The 18383-nt window shown below is 41.1% G+C and overlaps 1 protein-coding gene across 4 annotated transcripts in view; it reads right to left on the bottom strand.

Annotated features, from left to right (window-relative positions):
• MAPK8 (mitogen-activated protein kinase 8) overlaps positions 1-18383 on the bottom strand; it is a 127425-nt gene that overhangs the window by 37438 nt on the left and 71604 nt on the right. For all 4 annotated transcript variants that reach the window (XM_051837528.2, XM_051837529.2, XM_070058104.1 and 1 more), the window contains exons 3-5: positions 12692-12821; positions 6637-6695; positions 6407-6545 (exon numbers count right to left, since the gene is read on the bottom strand). In XM_051837528.2, the coding sequence (XP_051693488.1) occupies positions 6407-6545; positions 6637-6695; positions 12692-12821 (328 nt within the window). The remainder of the gene's footprint in view (positions 1-6406; positions 6546-6636; positions 6696-12691; positions 12822-18383) is intronic.

The following is an 18383-nucleotide window of genomic DNA, read 5'->3' as shown; positions in this document are numbered from 1 at the left end:
GTTAGAATTTCTTACACATTTTGAACACTAATGCCTTATCACACATGTGGTTTGCAAATGTTTTCTCCTAATCTTGCAATTAACTGTCTCCTCAACTTGTTAATTCTATCTTATGTTGTATGCAATCTTTTAAATTTGATGCAATCCTGGTACTGGTACAGAAACAGATGGATAGACCAATGGAACAGAATAGAAACACCCGAAATCAATCCAAACATCTACAGCCAACTTATATTTGATCAAGGATCTAAAACCAATTCCTGGAGCAAGGACATTCTATTCAATAAATGGTGCTGGGAAAACTGGATTTCCACATGCAGAAGCATGAAACAAGACCCCTACCTACACCTTACACAAAAATCCGCTCAACGTGGATTAAAGACCTAAATCTACGACCCAACACCATCAAATTATTAGAGAACATTGGAGAAACCCTGCAAGATACTGGCACCGGCAAAGACTTCCTGGAAAAGACCCTGGAGGTGCAGGTAGTCAAAGCCAAAATTAACTATTGCATTAAATTGAGAAGTTTCTGTACTGCAAAAGAAACAGAAGAGTGAACAGGCAACCGACAGAATGGGAAAAAATATTCGCAAACTATGCAACAGATAAACTGTTAATAACCAGAATCTACAAAGAGATCAAGAAACTCTACAACAACAAAACAAACAACCCACTTAAGAGATGGGCCAAGGACCTCAATAGACATTTTTCAAAAGAGGAAATCCAAATGGCCAACAGGCACATGAAAAAATGTTCAAGATCACTAGCAATCAGGGAAATGCAAATCAAAACCACAATGAGGTTTCACCTCACCCCGGTTAGAATGGCTCACATACAGAAATCTACCAACAACAGATGCTGGCGAGGATGTGGGGAAAAAGGGACACTAACCCACTGTTGGTGGGAATGCAAACTGGTCAAGCCACTATGGAAGTCTGTCTGGAGATTCCTCAGAAACCTGAAGATAACCCTACTGTTCAACCCAGCCATCCCACTCCTTGGAATTTACCCAAAGGAAATTAAATTGGGAAACAAAAAAATGGTCTGCACCTTAATGTTTATTGCAGCTCAATTCACAATAGCTAAGACCTGGAATCAACTTAAATGCCCATCAACAGTAGACTGGATAAAGAAATTATGGGATATGTACTCTATAGAATACTACACAGCAGTCAAAAAACAATGAAATCCGGCCATTTGCAACAAAATGGAGGAATCTGGAAAACATCCATGCTGAGTGAAATAAGCCAGTCCCAAAGGGACAAATACCATATGTTCTCCCTGATCGGTGATAACTAACTGAGCACCAAAAAGGAAACCTGTTAAAGTGAAATGGACACTATGAGAAACAGTGACTTGATCAGCCCTTGCCCTGACTGCTGATGAACAACTTAATACGTTATCCCTCTTAGTATTTTTTTTTTGTCTGTTCTACGTAATACTATTGGTTGAATTCCGTAATTAATACACAGTTATTCTTAAGTGTTGAAACTTAACTGAAATGTGATCCCTGTTAAACATAAGAGTGGGAATAAGAGAGGGAAGAGATGTACAATTTGGGACATGCTCAAGCTGACTTGCCCCAAACGGTAGAGTTAGAAACATACCAGGGGATTCCAATTCAATCCCATCAAGGTGGCATGTACCAGTGCCATCTCACTAGTCCCAGTGATCAATTTCTGTTCACAATTGATCATAATGATAGGACTAAGAGTCAAAGGGATCACATAAACAAGACTAGTGTCTGCAAATACTAACCGACAGAATAAAAAAGGGAGAGAACGCTCCAACATGGGAAGCGAGATACACAGCAGACTCATAGAATGCCAGATGTCCTAAAATGCACTCTGGCCTCAGAATCAGCCCTTAAGGCATGTGGATCTGGCTGAAAAGCCCATGAGAGTATTTCAGGCATGGAAAGCCAAGACACTCTGGCAAAAAAAAAAACAAAAACAAAAACAAAAACAAACCAACCAACCTAAATGAAAGATTTCCACGAGTGAGTTCCAGTAGAAAGAACAGGTCATCAGAGAAGGAGGTACCTTTCTCTGAAGGGAGGAGAGAACTTCCACTTTGACTATGACCTTGTCTAAATATGATCAGAGTCGGTGAACTCAAAAGGCTTCCATATCCTTGGAAACTCATAACAAGAGCCTAGGATGGGCCAGCGCCACGGCTCACTAGGCTAATCCTCCACCTAGCGGCACCGGCACACCGGGTTCTAGTCCCGGTCGGGGCGCCGGATTCTGTCCCGGTTGCCCCTCTTCTAGGCCAGCTCTCTGCTGTGGCCAGGGAGTACAGTGGAGGATGGCCCAAGTGCTTGGGCCCTGCACCCCATGGGAGACCAGGAAAAGCACTTGGCTCCTGGCTCCTGCCATTGGATCAGCGCGGTGCGCCGGCCGCAGCGCGCTGGCCGCGGTGGCCATTGGAGGGTGAACCAACGGCAAAGGAAGACCTTTCTCTCTGTCTCTCTCTCTCACTATCCACTCTGCCTGTCAAAAAAAAAAAAAAAAAAAAAAAAAAACAAACCTAGGATGATTACTGATGCCATAAACAAGAGTGTCAATTTGTAAAGTCAACAACAGGAGTCACTGTGCACTTACTCCTCATGTAGGATCTCTGTCCTTAATGTGCTGTACATTGTCATTTAATGCTACAACGAGTACTCAAACAGTATTTTTCACTTTGTGTTGCTATGTGGGTGCAAACTGTTGAAATCTTTACTTAATATATGCTAAACTGATCTTCTGTATATAAAGAGAATTGAAAAATGAAATCTTGATGTGAATGGAAGGGGAGAGGGAGCGGGAAAGGGGAGGGTTGCGGGGGGGAGGGAAGTCATGGGGAAGGGAGCCATTGTAATCCATAAGCTGTACTTTGGAAATTTATATTCAATAAATAAAAGTTAAAAAAAAAAAAAAAAGGCAGGCGCCGCGGCTCATTAGGCTAATCCTCCACCTTGCGGCGCCGGCACACCGAGTTCTAGTCCCGGTCAGGGTGCCAGATCCTGTCCCGGTTGCCCCTCTTCCAGGCCAGCTCTCTGCTGTGGCCAGGGAGTGCAGTGGAGGATGGCCCAAGTGCTTGGGCCCTGCACCCCATGGGAGACCAGGAGAAGTACCTGGCTTCTGCCATCGGATCAGCGTGGTGCACTGGCCGCAGTGCGCTGGCCGCGGCGGCCATTGGAGGGTGAACCAACGGCAAAGGAAGACCTTTCTCTCTGTCTCTCTCACTGTCCACTATGCCTGTCAAAAAATAAAATAAAAAGTTAAAAAAAAAAAAGAAAGTATATTTGACAGAGACAATAAACAGATACTGAGAGTCCAAAAAAAAAAAAATAAAAAAATAAATTTGATGCAATCCCCTATGGCTATTTTTGCTTTTGTTGACTATGCTTTTGTGGTTAGATAAAATTTTTTTAAAAATGTTCAAAAAATATTGTGGAGTTTTTCTTCCATAGTTTTTTATTTGGTAGGCTTAGAGTTTCAGGTTATATGACTAAGCATTTAATTTTGAATTGAGTTATATATATGGTGTAACAGGAGAGTCAGATCATTCTTCTGTGTGTGGATATCTAGCGTACCAAACACCTTTTGTTGAACAATCTGTCCATTTTTTTGTGTGTTTTATTTGTAACTTTGTTGAAAATCAATTGATTATAAATGTGTAGGTTAATTTCAAAAAAAAAAAATTTTTTTTTTAAAAAAAGAATATAGTTCCATGTATAACAATTTCCAAAAGAATGAAACATCCAGAAATAAGAAGGTGAAAGAAAAAAATGAAATAATATATCAAAGACTAGACTAACTTGTGTCTCCCCCAAATTCCAGTGTGGAAGTCTTAAAATCCATTGAGTGCATTTGGAAACAGGGCCTTTGTGGAAGTAAGATTAAAATGAGGTCATCAAAGTGGGGCTCTAATCCAATGGAACTGGCATCCTGGTAGAGAACAGATACACAGATGGACACACTGAGAAAGAAAAGCCACTCAGGACACAGCAGGAGGGTGGCCATCTGCAGCTCTCTCAGAGAGGCCACACCAGAAACCGAATTTGCCAGCTCCTTAATCACGGGCTTCCAGGCTCCAGCACTGTGAGAAATGTCTGCTGTTTATGCTGCCCAATCTGTAGGATTTTGTTATGGCAGCCTCAGCACACTAATATGAAGGATCTTCAAGAAGTTGGTAGAAAATAGGTAGAAAAATGTGACTAAAATAAATGCTTATTTTGATGCAAAATCTTTTAAAATTCATAGTTTTTCACTGTATTCATTTTCCATTAACTTTTTGAAGACTTCTCACACAACCTAATAGAATCCCATGTTCACAAACTGGAACACTAAACACTGTTACAATGGCAAAACTACCAAAACAATCAACAGATTCAGTTAGATCTATACTAATTGTGTTTCTGCAGAAATGGAAAAGCTGGTCTTCAAATTCAAATGGAATCACAGGGAGACCCCAACAGTGAGAACAGTAAGAGAAAAGAATAATGTTAGAGGGTTCACAACTCCCCATTTCAAAGCTGACTGTAAAGTTACAGTGATCAAGATAAAGGTGACAGTTACACAGACAGACACACTAACTAATGGAATAAAATTCACAGTCTAGAAACAAAACCACATATTTATGCCAACTAATTTTCTGCAAGGGTGTCAAGACCATTCAATGGTAAAAGAACAGTCTCTTTAACAAATGGTGCTGGAACTATTGGATTTCCACATACAAAAGAATAATCTGGACCCTCCTCTCATACCACATACAAAAATAAATCAAAATGGATCAAAGACCTATATAAAAGAGCTAAAACTGTAAAAATTTTAGAAAAAAACATAAGATTTAATCTTCAGGACCGTGGATCTGACAACAAATTTTTACATATAGCACAAAAAGCACAAGCAGGAGGCTGGTGCTGTGGCATAGTGGGCTGGGCCTCTGCCTGTAGCGCTGGCATCCTGTATGGGCACCAGTTTGAGTCCCGGCTGCTCCTCTTCAGATCCAGCACCCTGCTACAGCCTGGGGGTGGTGGTGTAGGATGGTCCAAGTATCTGGGCCCCCTACACTCATGTGGGGGACCCAAAGGGAGTTCCTTACTTCAGGTCAGCCAGAACCAATGCTGTCATTTGGGGAGTGAACCAGCGGATGGAAGGCCTTTCTCTCTCTCTCTGTAACTCTACCTCTTAAAAAAAAAAAAAAAAAAATTTTAAAAAAAGCACAAGCAGAAAAAAAAATCCTGACAAACTAGATTTCATAAAAATTAAAAACTTCTGTGTATTAAAGATTAATATCATCAACAAAGTTAAGACAACCTACAGAATGAGGAAACTGCTTACAAATTATGTACAGTCCTGTATCATTTAACAATGGGAATATGTTCTGAAAAAATGTACTGTTAGGTAGTTTTACTGTCATGCAAACATCAGAGGTACTTGCACAAACTAAGATGGCTATGACATCACTAAGTGATACGATCTTATGCAACCCCCTTTGTATGTGTGCTCTTTTGTTGACTAAAATGTTGTTACGTGGCATGAGTGTCCCTGGTAAGGGTCTAATATATGGAATATATAAACAACTCTTACAACTTCAAAAACAAAAAGATAACATAATTTAAAAATGGGCAAAAAGCTTAAACAGTTTTCTAAAGAAAACATACAAATGGCAAACACACACATGAAAATACGCTTGATATTAGTCTTCAGAAATACAAATCAAACCCACAATGAAAATACCATTTCATATCTACTAAGATGGCTAGAATCAAAAGGTCAGATAAAAGGTATTGGCAAAGATGTGGAGAAATTAGAACCCTTATACACTACTACTGGGTATGTAAAATAGTGCAGCTGTTGTGAAAAAGAGTTTGATGGTTTTTCAAAAAATCACCATAAAATTACCACATTTACCAGTTACCTATTATGTAAAAATATCCAGAAGAACTGAAACAGACTATCTGTAACAGCTGAAAGGTAGCAATTACCCAAATGTCCATGTATGGGTCAATGTATAAACTAAATGTACTATATAGAATATAAAAATATGCATATAAATAGAAATGAGCTACTAATGCATGCTATATGGACAAAACTTGAAACTATTAAGTGAAATAAGGTAGACATAAAAGGTCACATAGGATTCCATTTACATGAAATATCTGAAACAGATAAATCCACAGACACAGAAAAGTAGACTGGTAGGGATACCAGGCACAGGGGAGAAAGCAGAATGAGGACATGGATTTTTCTTTTTGGGAATGACAACAACATAGGATTTTATATGAGTAGTACACAGCACTGTGAATGTACTTAAGTTTTACTGATCTGTACACTTTGAAATGGTTCATTCTGTTTCTGTTGAATGAATTTCATCTCAATGATTTAAAAAAAGGATAGCTTTTTGTACTAACCCGATGAATAATTCCAGCGGAGTGAAGGTGCTTGATTCCACACAGCATCTGATAGAGAAGGTAGGACATTCTTTCATGATCTAGTTCCATCTGAATCACTTGGCAAAGATTCGCATCCATGAGCTCCATGACTATGTAACTTCATGGGTGGAAAAAGATGACAGCTAAAGTGTACAAATCAATCTAAGAATAATGTACTAACATAATACAATTTTAATTGACACACTTACACATCTTGAAATTCTTCTAGAGATTTCTGTGGTGTAAAAACATTCAAAAGGCCAATTATCTGTGGAGAAAACAAACAGAAAAATTAGAAACCACTTCATAACATTTTCATTTGCAAACTGCAAATACAGTTTTATAAAAAGCCACCACTATAATCACTAAAATTTTATAAGCTCAAGTAACCTTTTATTTTTAAATACCTATTTATTTTTATTGATTTGAAAGGCAGAGAGAGTGCTATATTTGATCCCCTAGTTCACTCCCACAATGTCAGGCTGAAGACAGGAGCTACCAGGCTCCCATGTGAGTGGCTGGGACTCAACGACTTGGGGTTGTGAATTAGCAGGGAGCCAGATTAGAAGAAGAGTGACAGAGTAGCCAAGACTCAAACCATGCACTCTGGTATGGGATGTGGGTGTCTCGTGTGGCAGTTTAATCTGCTGTACCACAACACCCACCCTTCTTTTATTTTATACACTAAAACATTCACGGCTAGGGGAGGGGAGTGGGGAAGGAAGAAATGAAAAAGCAGACAATACCATAGAGGTGAATACCTCATTTTATGTTGGTTCAAATCATAAAATATGCCCCATCAAGAATGAACCCTAGCATGAGCTGCAGACTCTGATACAGTGTCAGGGAGGATCAGCTGTAACACACACACCACTCTGGTGGGGGGTGCCGATTCTTTGGGAGACTGTGCATGCTGGGGAGCAGGGGAGACACGGACACTCTCTGTATGTTCCTCTCAATTTTGTTGTGAAGCTAAAACTGCTCTAAAATGCTTTTTAAAAAACCTTATCAACATCATAATTTCATATAACCCATTCCATTTATAAACACACAAGTGTCAAGCACTTACATTACACAAACCTCTACACAGTTTTCAGTAAATCTTAAAAACCCGCTGCAGCTCTTCAACCAGCAGATCTGTGTCCTCGGTGTATGTCTGAAACCACAGACGGTGTGGAACCCTATACTATTCTTTTTCCTATCTATACATGTCTATCATGAAGCTTAACTTGCAAATTAGACACACTAAGAGCCTAAAACAATAACTATTAATAAAACGGAACCATGAATTTAATAAAGTATATTAAAACACTTATGTCAGTGTGGTTCCTTAAAATATTTATTGTATTACACTCGTCTTTTTCTTTTCAAAGATTTATTATTAATTGGGACCAGCACTGTGGCACAGTAGGTTAAGACTCTGCCTGCGGTGCTGGCATCCCATATGGGCACCAGTTTGTGTCCTGGCTGCTTCTTTTCCAATCCAGCTCCCTGCCTATAGCCTGGGAAAGCAGTGGAAGATGGCTCAAGTGTTTGGGCCCCTTCACTCACGTGGAGAATCCGGAGGCAGTTTCTGGCTTCTGGCTATGGATCGGCCCAGCTCTGGCTGTTTATGGCCATTTGGGAAGTGAACCAGTGAATGAAGACCTGTCTCTTTCTCCCTCTGTTTGTAACTCTCTCAAATAAAATGAATAAATCTTAAAAAAAAAAAATTTTGTTCATTTGAGACACAGAGTGACACAGAGAGAGGGAGAGACAAAGAAAGAGGGAGATCTTCCATCTACTAGCTCACTTCCAAATGGCTGCAATGGCTGGGTCTGGGCTGAGCCAAAACCAGGAGTCAGGAACTTCACCCTGGTCTTCCACGTGGGTGGCAGGTGTCTAAGGACTTGGGCCGTCTTCCACTGCTTTCCCAGGCATATTGGCAAGGAGCTGGATCAGAAGTAGAGCAGCCGGGACTGGAACCAGTGCTCATATGGGTTGGTATTCCACACAGCAGCTTAACTTTCTGAGCCACAGTGCCGGCCCCTCACCTTCCTGTTTGTGATGTGAAACAGTACGATGTCCATGTGATGAGATGAGATGAGGAAACTGACAAAGGCACTGTGACACTGTATTAGGCTACTACCTAGTGAACAGAAACACTGTGACACGATGACAGTGAACGGACAACTGAAATGGCTACTTAAGGACTAAGAGGCATACGGCATAGTCACAATGCACAAAGGGAGGATTCATGTCTGGTATCAAACACACCAGGACAGTGCGAGATTTCATAACTGTTCTTAGAATAGCACACAATTTAAAACTTGCAAATTTTTATTTCTGAAATTTTCCACATAATATTCTTGGGCCACAAGGACTGTTGAGTACCTGAAATTGTGAAAAGCAAAACCACAGATGGAGGGAACTACTGTAATCTTGGCATTTTCCTCCCCTTGCTCTTCATAATACTGTTCCTGTTCCATTTTCTTTGTTCCAAGGTCTATTTCCCTGGTTCATCCTCACGCATACTCTCTCCCACTACTGTCTTTAATCCTGTTCTGGCTGGGCCCTTTCCCTGCACATCTTTTTCTCCAAACATCTCCATATGGATAATTCCCGAATATGCATCTGGAGTCTTTGCTTAGCTGCTGCTTCTTTGTTTTTTAAAGATTTATTTATTTATTTGAAAGGCAGAGTTAGAGAGGCAGAGGCAGAGGGGTGTGTCTTCCATCCGCTGTTTCACTCCCCAAATGGCTGCAACAGCTGGAGCTGGGCCGACCAGAAGCCTGGCGCTTCTTTCAGGTCTTCCACGGGGGTACAGGAGCCTGAGCATTTGGGCCACCTTCCGCTGCTTTCTCAGGCACATTAGCAGGGAGCTGGATCAGAAGTGGAGCAGCTGGGATTTGCACCAAGGCCCATATGGGATGCGGGCACTGCAGGTGGTGGCTTTACCTGCTACATTACAGTGCCTGCCCCTTTGCTTAGCTTCTGAGTGCCAGATATACATTGCTAGTTTACATGGATGTCTCACAAAATACATAATTTACTCATTCATTCCTATTCAAACCCTTCACTATTCCAGTGTGTCCTCTCTTTTATAATAGAAGGCTTGGTGATTTTTAACTCCTTTTTCAGTATCCTGCACCATAACAAATATTCCAAGGAATGCTATTTACTCTACCATCAGCCTCAATTTCAATCTCTGTTTTCTAATGCCTAGGCTACCATACAGGCCGAGGATTCTAACATCTCCTTTACACTGTTCATACTATAATTGCTCTAACACCAGTGTCAGATTGAAGGGTTATCTTCCCCCAGATTCCTACACTGAGGTCCTATCTCCCAGCATAACAATGACTGGAGATGGGGCCTCTGACAGATGATTGTTCGGATGAATTTATGGAAGTAGGCCCTCTAAGTGGGATTAGTGGCCTTCTGAGAGAGATCTTTCTTTTTTTCTATAAGCACTCAGCAAGCAAAGGCCACATGAGCACAAAGTGAGAAGATGGCCGCTGCAAGTCAGAGAGAGAGCTTTTACTAGGAAGCTTCATGCTGAACAGCCCCAAAACTGAGAACTCAATCTCTGCTGTTTAAACCACCCAGTCCAGTCAGAGTCAAGGACTGACCGACGGGTTATGACCACCACGTCAAGTAAGAATTCCTGAAAGTATGTAAGAATTGAGATACACTGCTCTTTCTGTGAATAAAAACAATAAAGAGTAACAGCAATAAATCAGAGAAATACTCCCAAATAAAACATGTGAAGTCTTCAAAAAGGCATTTTAAAAAAGGGAAGAGAGTGCTGGGTAATCCCAAAAGACACATTAATTTTGCAATCTGCTGAAGGGCTGCTAATCAACTACTCCACTATTATGAAGACTTTCTAACAAAACTGGGAAATGAAGTCAACAAATAAAGTCAGGACAAAGAAGCAAAAAAGTGATCTCTGATAGGAAGAGTAACAAAATTTCAGCTTTGAAATTCAATAGGAAGAAATAAAAAGAACTGTAACTTAATTCTCCAAAACTGAAAGGAAAGATTAAGACTCTAACTATGACCTGTTAGTAGCCTGTGATGAGGAGTAACTTGCTTAGACAACATGAGTCAGACTTCTGAACATCTGAATGCCCACAGTTAGAGGAGACGCCTTGCCTTGGCTCCTGACAGAGAATTCTGTCAGACACAGTACCCTACACAAGGTGACTTGGCAATGTGTACAGATAAGCAACCACACTGAACAAAGAAACCCAAAACCATCTATGAAGACTGTGGGAAAAACCAGAGCTGTTTAGACCAATAAAGAGATGATCCAGGGGCCAGCACTGCAAAACAGTAAGCTAAGCCTCTACCTACAGCGCCGTCATCCCTTATGGGTGCCAGTTCTTGTTTCAGCTGCTCCTCTTCCAATCCAGCTCTCTGCTTATGGCCTGGGAAAGCAGTGGAAGATGGCCCCAGTGCTTGGGCCCCGCACCCAAGTGGGAGACCTGGAAGAAGCTCCTGGCTTCAGATCGGCTCAGCTCCAGTCACTGCAGCCACTTGGAGTGAATCAGTGGATGGAAGACCCGGAAGACCTTTCTCTCTGTCTCTCTGTCTAACTCTACCTCTCAAACAGATAAATAAAAATCCTTAAAAAGAGGGGGTGAGGGGTATGATCTAGGCAGAACATGAAACTGCTCAAAAGGCAATACATTACAAAAACATTCATCCATCAGAAGTGGAAAATGTTCAGTCAACATTCCTAGTTTCCTCATACTCAGTTTTATATTCTTTCAGTGAACAAATGTTTTGAGCACCTGGTGCTCTCCCAGGTGTTGCGGGGTACTCCTAGATGATCTGCACCAGCCCTGCTGGAGGGCTAATCGTGTGACACGAGCACCCCACAGGCTCCACTTAGTCATCTTTCTTTGCAGTCAACTATGCTTGGGAGGTAGGAACAACTGGACACCTCTCCCAAAGGAGAAACGAAGCAATGCCACCACAGCCATCGGAAGACACTAGGTCCACGGTTACCAGGAGCAGGAGCGACTCTGCCAAGGGCAGGATGCCTGCAGCAAAACTCGGACGAGCAGCATAGCTGCCTCCTGCCTGGAACAAGAATGGCTTCCACAAAGTCTTCACTTCACTGACTGACGTTCGCCTCCATCTCTGGCCTTGGGTATGCCATTCTTCCTTTCTGGGGATACGCTTTATGTTGAACAAACCAATTTGAACACACTCTTCCCAAAGTCTTCCCACTTTATTAAAAAGTTCATAAAAATCTCTCTGAAGAAACCTAGCCACTATTATTTGCCAATTAACTTCTAACCCTTTGTGATGTTTGATATTTAACTCTGTTTTTGACTTAAAACATTTTAAGGCCCCTTCCTTTACCTTCTTAAGCCCCTACTCCTTAACTTTGATGAATTTTTCCCTTAGTGTCAATGTTAGTAACTAGTACACAAAGGCTGACACATAGTTAGTTCTCAAAATGCAGTAAACTGTACTATCTGCAACCAGAAGGCACTCAGCTCATTATACTTATAAACTCCTTTGGACAAATAACACAAAATCTCTCCAGATGCTTTCAGCTTAGTACTTCATATAACTGTCCCTGGCACAATTCACTCTTAAGTTTTATTTTCTCTCAGCCTGCAGAAATCACCCCACTAATGTAACCATGAAAGTATCAATATACTTAATGCTAAGTTGGAAAAAAAAAACCTATCTTGAAAAAGAATAAAAGTTCTATGTAAGGTCTTTATAATCATTAAGAAATGTAATTAGAAATATTTTCCCAATTCCCTTCAAGTATTTTCAAAAACTTTATTCTATACTGCTTTACAAGCACTGGACGAGTACTGTCATCATTTAAAGAGGGCGTGGGAAAGGAGAAATGACTTGAATTTCGTGTTCCCTATGATTAAACAAAGTCCCTATATCAAAGTAAAATGGCCTTCGTTAGGCTTCATGCTAAGGTTACAGTATTTCTGAACTGTCAGTCTGATGAACAGAAGGTGAAATCCAGCCTCAATAAAATCATTTCTCAAACTTACCTCTTTAAAACTCTTCTTGTAAATTAAATGTCAGAAAATTGCACAACCTACATTTCAGAAACTATTTTTCTTTTAATACCATTTAATAAAGTTGAAACAAAAAGCAGTCATAGATATATTTATATGCCTTTTAAACTGCTTCAATCCAGAAAAAAAATTTTGAAGCCCTATTATTTAAAGTCTTTCACAGTCATGAATAAATCTTGATACCTAGATCACCTGTACTTAATGTAAAATGCTCACTTACATTTTTGTGATTAACACATTTCATAAGAACCAGCTCTCTGTAGGCCCTCTTAGCATGCGTTTGATTCTGAAACGGCCGGCTTAGCTTCTTGATGGCAACATTTCTTTCAAGAATGGCATCATAAGCTGCACTATAATAAGAAATTCAAAAACAACAACAAAAAAGTGAGCAAACATCTGCAAAAACCAAATTAAACATTTCAAGCGGATTCCCCACTTCTCCCAAGACAAATGTAAACAGACTGCTTTCCAGATGCTCACCATGTGACTTCTAATCCTATTACAGCATATTCCAACAACATACAGCAACTATCTCTGAAAACGATGACGCAATGTGAAGACAGAGCCCCAGCTTGTTTACCATGTGTTCACAAGACCCACCTGACACGTGGTGACCATTCAATGCACAAATACTTAATGAGTATTTAGGTCTACTAGATAGTACAAATGAATCCTTTATCCTGCACCTACATCAAGGAAAGGCAATATAAGAATGGTCATGAACTCTACTCAAAATGTTTACTGAAGGATTCTGCCTGAACACATTGCTTATATCCTATATCCTTCAGATTTAAGATAAATACAGAAAGAGGAAGGTACAATAACAGGTATGAATAAAAGACTTTAGAATTCCTAAAAAGTCCTTAAAAATCTATTTTGGATAATAAATCCAAGGTATTTATTACAAACATGAATGCTAAAGTGAAATGAACACTATGAGAAACAGTGACTTGATCAGCCCTTGCCCTGACTGCTGATGAACAACTTAATACGTTATCCCTCTTAGTATTTTTTTTGTCTGTTCTACTTAATACTATTGGTTGAATTCTGTAATTAATACACAGTTATTCTTAAGTGTTGAAACTTAACTGAAAAGTGATCCCTGTTAAATATAAGAGTGGGAATAAGAGAGGGAAGAGATGTACAATTTGGGACATGCTCAAGCTGACTTGCCCCAAACGGTAGAGTTAGAAACATACCAGGGGATTCCAATTCAATCCCATCAAGGTGGCATGTACCAATGGCATCTCACTAGTCCCAGTGATCAATTTCTGTTTGCAATTGATCATAATGATAGAACTAAGAGTCAAAGGGATCACATAAACAAGACTAGTGTCTGCAAATACTAACCGACAGAATAAAAAAGGGAGAGAACGCTCCAACATGGGAAGCGAGATACACAGCAGACTCATAGAATGCCAGATGTCCTAAAATGCACTCTGGCCTCAGAATCAGCCCTTAAGGCATGTGGATCCGGCTGAAAAGCCCATGAGAGTATTTCAGGCATGGAAAGCCAAGACACTCTGGCAAAAAAAAAACAACAACAACAACAACAACAACAAACCAAAACCAAAACCAAAAAAAAAACCAAAACCAAAAACAAAACTAAATGAAAGATCTCCGCATGTGAGAGCACAGTGGAAAGAACAGGTCATCAGAGAAGGAGGTACCTTTCTCTGAAGGGAGGAGAGAACTTCCACTTTGACTACGACCTTGTCTAAATATGATCAGAGTCGGTGAACTCAAAAGGCTTCCATAGCTATGGCAACTCATGACAAGAGCCTAGGGTGATTACTGATGCCATAAACAAGAGTGTCAATTTGTAAAGTCAACAACAGGAGTCACTGTGCACTTACTCCTCATGTAGGATCTCTGTCCTTAATGTGCTGTACATTGTCATTTAATGCTACAACGAGTACTCAAACAGTATTTTTCACTTTGTGTTGCTATGTGGGTGCAAACTGTTGAAATCTTTACTTAATATATGCTAAACTGATCTTCTGTATATAAAGAGAATTGAAAATGAATCTTGATGTGAATGGAAGGGGAGAGGGAGCGGGAAAGGGGAGGGTTGCAGGGCGGGGGGGGGGGGGGAAGCCATTGTAATCCATAAGCTGTACTTTGGAAATTTATATTCAATAAATAAAAGTTAAAAAAAAAGAAAGAAAAAAAACACACAAACATGAATGCTAGATTTGAAGACATCAGAAGCTGCTCCATAACTGGGACATATAACACCACACTTACTAGTCTTCATATCTTCCTCTACCCTATAACACTGACCAGATGGCACCATTCACATGTAACAGGTCAGAGAAAATGAAACACAAATAAAGTAGCATGTCTTTAGATTACTGAACTTTATGACTGAAATAGCTTAACAATCACTCAGGGGCCGGCGCTGTAGCATAGCAGGTAAAACTGCTGCCTGCCGTGCCGGCATCCCATATGGGTGCTGGTTCTAGTCCCAGCTGCTCCACTTCTGATCCAGCTCTCTGCTGTGGCCAGGGAAAGCAGTAGAAGATGGCCCAAGTCCTTGGGCCCCTGCACCTACATGGGAGACCTGGAAGAAGCTTCTGACTTCTGGCTTCACATGGGTGCAGCTACAGTCATTGTGGTCAGTTGGGGAGTGAACCAGCAAATGGAAGACCTCTCTTTCTCTCTGGCTCTCCTCTCTCTGACTTTCATATAAATAAATAAACCAACCAACCAACCAACCAAACAAAAAATAATTGCTCAGATTCACCACTGCCTAATACATGGCCAATGGTTGAGTAATTTGCCTAATTTAGCCAGAAAATTAAAAGCAAAGATGAGACTGGAAGATTGAGACATGACACCATGCTTTTCATACTGAACAATTAAATGACTGTTCCTATTTATGTAATATTTGCAAAGCCATCTCATTACTTCTAGTATTTTCTCATCTTTCCAAAAACTTTAACTTGTTTTGTAGCTTTCCCATCACACCAAATATAGTGTACAACAAAAAACTCAAACTGCATAAATGGACATATCTATGTATTCTATATACCTACTGCCAATATAAACACAAGAATGCACATGCATAAAATATGCATATATATCATAATCCTTATTTTAAAATGCCACACTAACAAATTAAAAAAAAAAGAAAACATTAGTGGTCATGCAAAAACAATCAGAAGTTTTGACTGTCTTCAGATAAAGCAAGTTTTGTTTTTAGCCATTAAATTCATTCTTATTAATTATTTGCCTAATCCAAGGAAAATTTCACTCTGAAAGTTCAAAAGTATTTGACTAGATTCTACTATGCTGTCCAAGGAAATTAGATTTCTAATTCTTAAATGTGCACAAATCAGAAATACCTCAGTGTTGAGGCCCCAACACTGTTTGATGGCAATAGCAACACAACACTGAGTTTCAAATTTTTTGCATTAAATACTTCTCTAATAATCTTTTATGGAAATGACTACTTTTTAGGGAAAATATGAAAATATTTGGGGCTGGTGCCGTGGCTCACTTGGTTAATCCTCCGCCTGTGGCGCCGGCATCCCATATGGTTGCCGGGTTCTAGTCCCGGTTGCTCCTCTTCCAGTCCAGCTCTCTGCTAAGGCAGAGGAGGGCAATCGAGGATTGCCCAGTTCCTTGGGCCCCTGCACCCGCATGGGAGACTGGGAGGAAGCACCTGGATCCTGGCTTCAGACTGGCACAGCACGCTGGCATTAGCGGCCATTTGGGGAGTGAACAAATGGAAAGAAAACCTTTCTCTCTGTCTCTCTCACTGTCTAACTCTACCTGTCAAATAAAAATATTTATATATATATATATATATTTACTCTTTAGAACAGGGGCTTCTTATTTTTTAAGATTTATTTATTTATATAAGAGGCAGAGTTAGAGAGAGAGAGAGAGATCACTCTTTCATCTGCTGGTTCACTCCCCAAATGGTCAAAAATCCAGAGCTGGAACAATCAGAAGCCAGGAGCTTCTTCTAGGTCTCCCACATGGGTGCAAGGGCCCAAGTAATTCAGCCATCTTCCACTGCTTTCCCAGGCCATAGCAAAGAGCTGGACTGGAAGTGGAGCAACTGGGACTAGAACCGGCATCCATATGGGATGCTAGCACTGCAGGTGGAAATTTAACCTAATACACCACAGCACTGGCCCTGACAGGAGCTTCTTAAAAGGAGTTAAGGGCCTTCTACATACAGCAATTAAAAAAAATTGTACAAAACTTACGAAGTGGGGCTGGTGTTGTATAAACAACACCAGCATCCTACAAAGGAGCATGAGTTCAAGTCCTGGCTCTTCTACTTCTAATCCAGCTCCCTGCTAATGTGCTTGGGAAAGCAGCAGAGCATGGCCCAAGTGCGCAGGCCCCTGCCACCACATGGGAGACCTGGATGGAGTTCTTGGCTCCTAGTTTCAATCTGGTCCAGCCCAGCTATTGTGGCCATCTGGGAGTGAACCAGTGGATAGAAGGTCTCTTTCTGCCTCTCCCCCTCTCTCACTCTGGCATTCTGCTTTTCAAATAAATCTTTAAAAAAGGAAATGGTAGGGCACTCTCTCTCAGGTTCTATCAGGAGAGGTGCCCATCCATTCTTACAGATGCCCTATCCCCAATAAACCTTGCTACCTTGCTTACCAATAGGGAAAAAAAGAAAGAAAGAAAACAGGGCCGACGCTGCAGCTCAATAGGCTAATCCTCCGCCTTGCGGCGCCGGCACACCAGGTTCTAGTCCCGGTTGGGGCACCAGATTCTGTCCCGGTTGCCCCTCTTCCAGGCCAGCTCTCTGCTATGGCCCGGGAGTGCAGTGGAGGATGGCCCAAGTGCTTGGGCCCTGCACCCCATGGGAAACCAGGAGAAGCACCTGGCTCCTGCCTTCGGATCAGTGCGGTGTGCCGGCCACGGCAGCCATTGGAGGGTGAACCAATGGCAAAGGAAGACCTTTCTCTCTCTCTCTCTCTCTCTCCCTGTTAAAAAAAAAAGAAGAAGAAAACAAACTTTCAAGGAGCATGTGCCGGAAGATAAATGATGACACAGAAACAGTAATGTATTTTTAACTCATTGTTTATTAAATAATGTAGCATAATCCTTAGAACGTTGTAAATTAAGTGAGCAAATGGCCTTAGAAGTCACAAAGTTAGTAAATCACAGTTAAAATCTAAACTAAGAGGCTTTCAGAACCCTAGTACCAACAATAATAAACTCTTTAAAATTATACTTGTGGTGGGTTAAGTGTGTTTAGCTAGAATGATAAGCAGTCAATCAACAGTTTATAAAATTACTTTCATTTTGTAGTTTTAAATATAAATTACTTCAAGAACACAGAAAAGGCAACACCAGTAGTTGTTATACAAATTTGTTAGATCTTAATATTCTACCATAATTACTATGAATTTTTTTTTTTTTTTTTTTTTTTTGACAGGCAGAGTGGACAGTGAGAGAGAGAGACAGAGAGAAAGGTCTTCCTTTGCCGTTGGTTCACCCTCCAATGGCCGCCGCAGCCGGCGCGCTGCGGCCGGCGCACCGCGCTGATCCGATGGCAGGAGCCAGGAGCCAGGTGCTTCTCCTGGTCTCCCATTGGGGTGCAGGGCCCAAGCACCTGGGCCATCCTCCACTGCACTCCCTGGCCACAGCAGAGAGCTGGCCTGGAAGAGGGGCAACCGGGACAGAATCCGGCGCCCCGACCGGGACTAGAACCCGGTGTGCCGGCGCCGCTAGGCGGAGGATTAGCCTAGTGAGCCGCGGCGCCGGCCTATGAATTTTTAAAAATAGGCAAAGCCTTCTTCCATTTCTCTAGCAGAAGTAAGCAATACCCTCAGTTGGTTTGCATGCCTGTTTTCATCTTTTTTTTCTTATGTATGCATCCAGAAATATATGGCATTGCTTGGCAAGTTTTAAACCACCTATAAATGGTATATTTATGT

Source organism: Oryctolagus cuniculus, chromosome 15 (genome assembly GCF_964237555.1).
Source record: "Oryctolagus cuniculus chromosome 15, mOryCun1.1, whole genome shotgun sequence".
In the NCBI taxonomy this organism is placed as follows: domain Eukaryota; kingdom Metazoa; phylum Chordata; class Mammalia; order Lagomorpha; family Leporidae; genus Oryctolagus; species Oryctolagus cuniculus.
The sequence above is the reverse complement of the archived record's forward strand: the minus strand, read 5'-3'. Positions and strand labels throughout refer to the sequence as shown.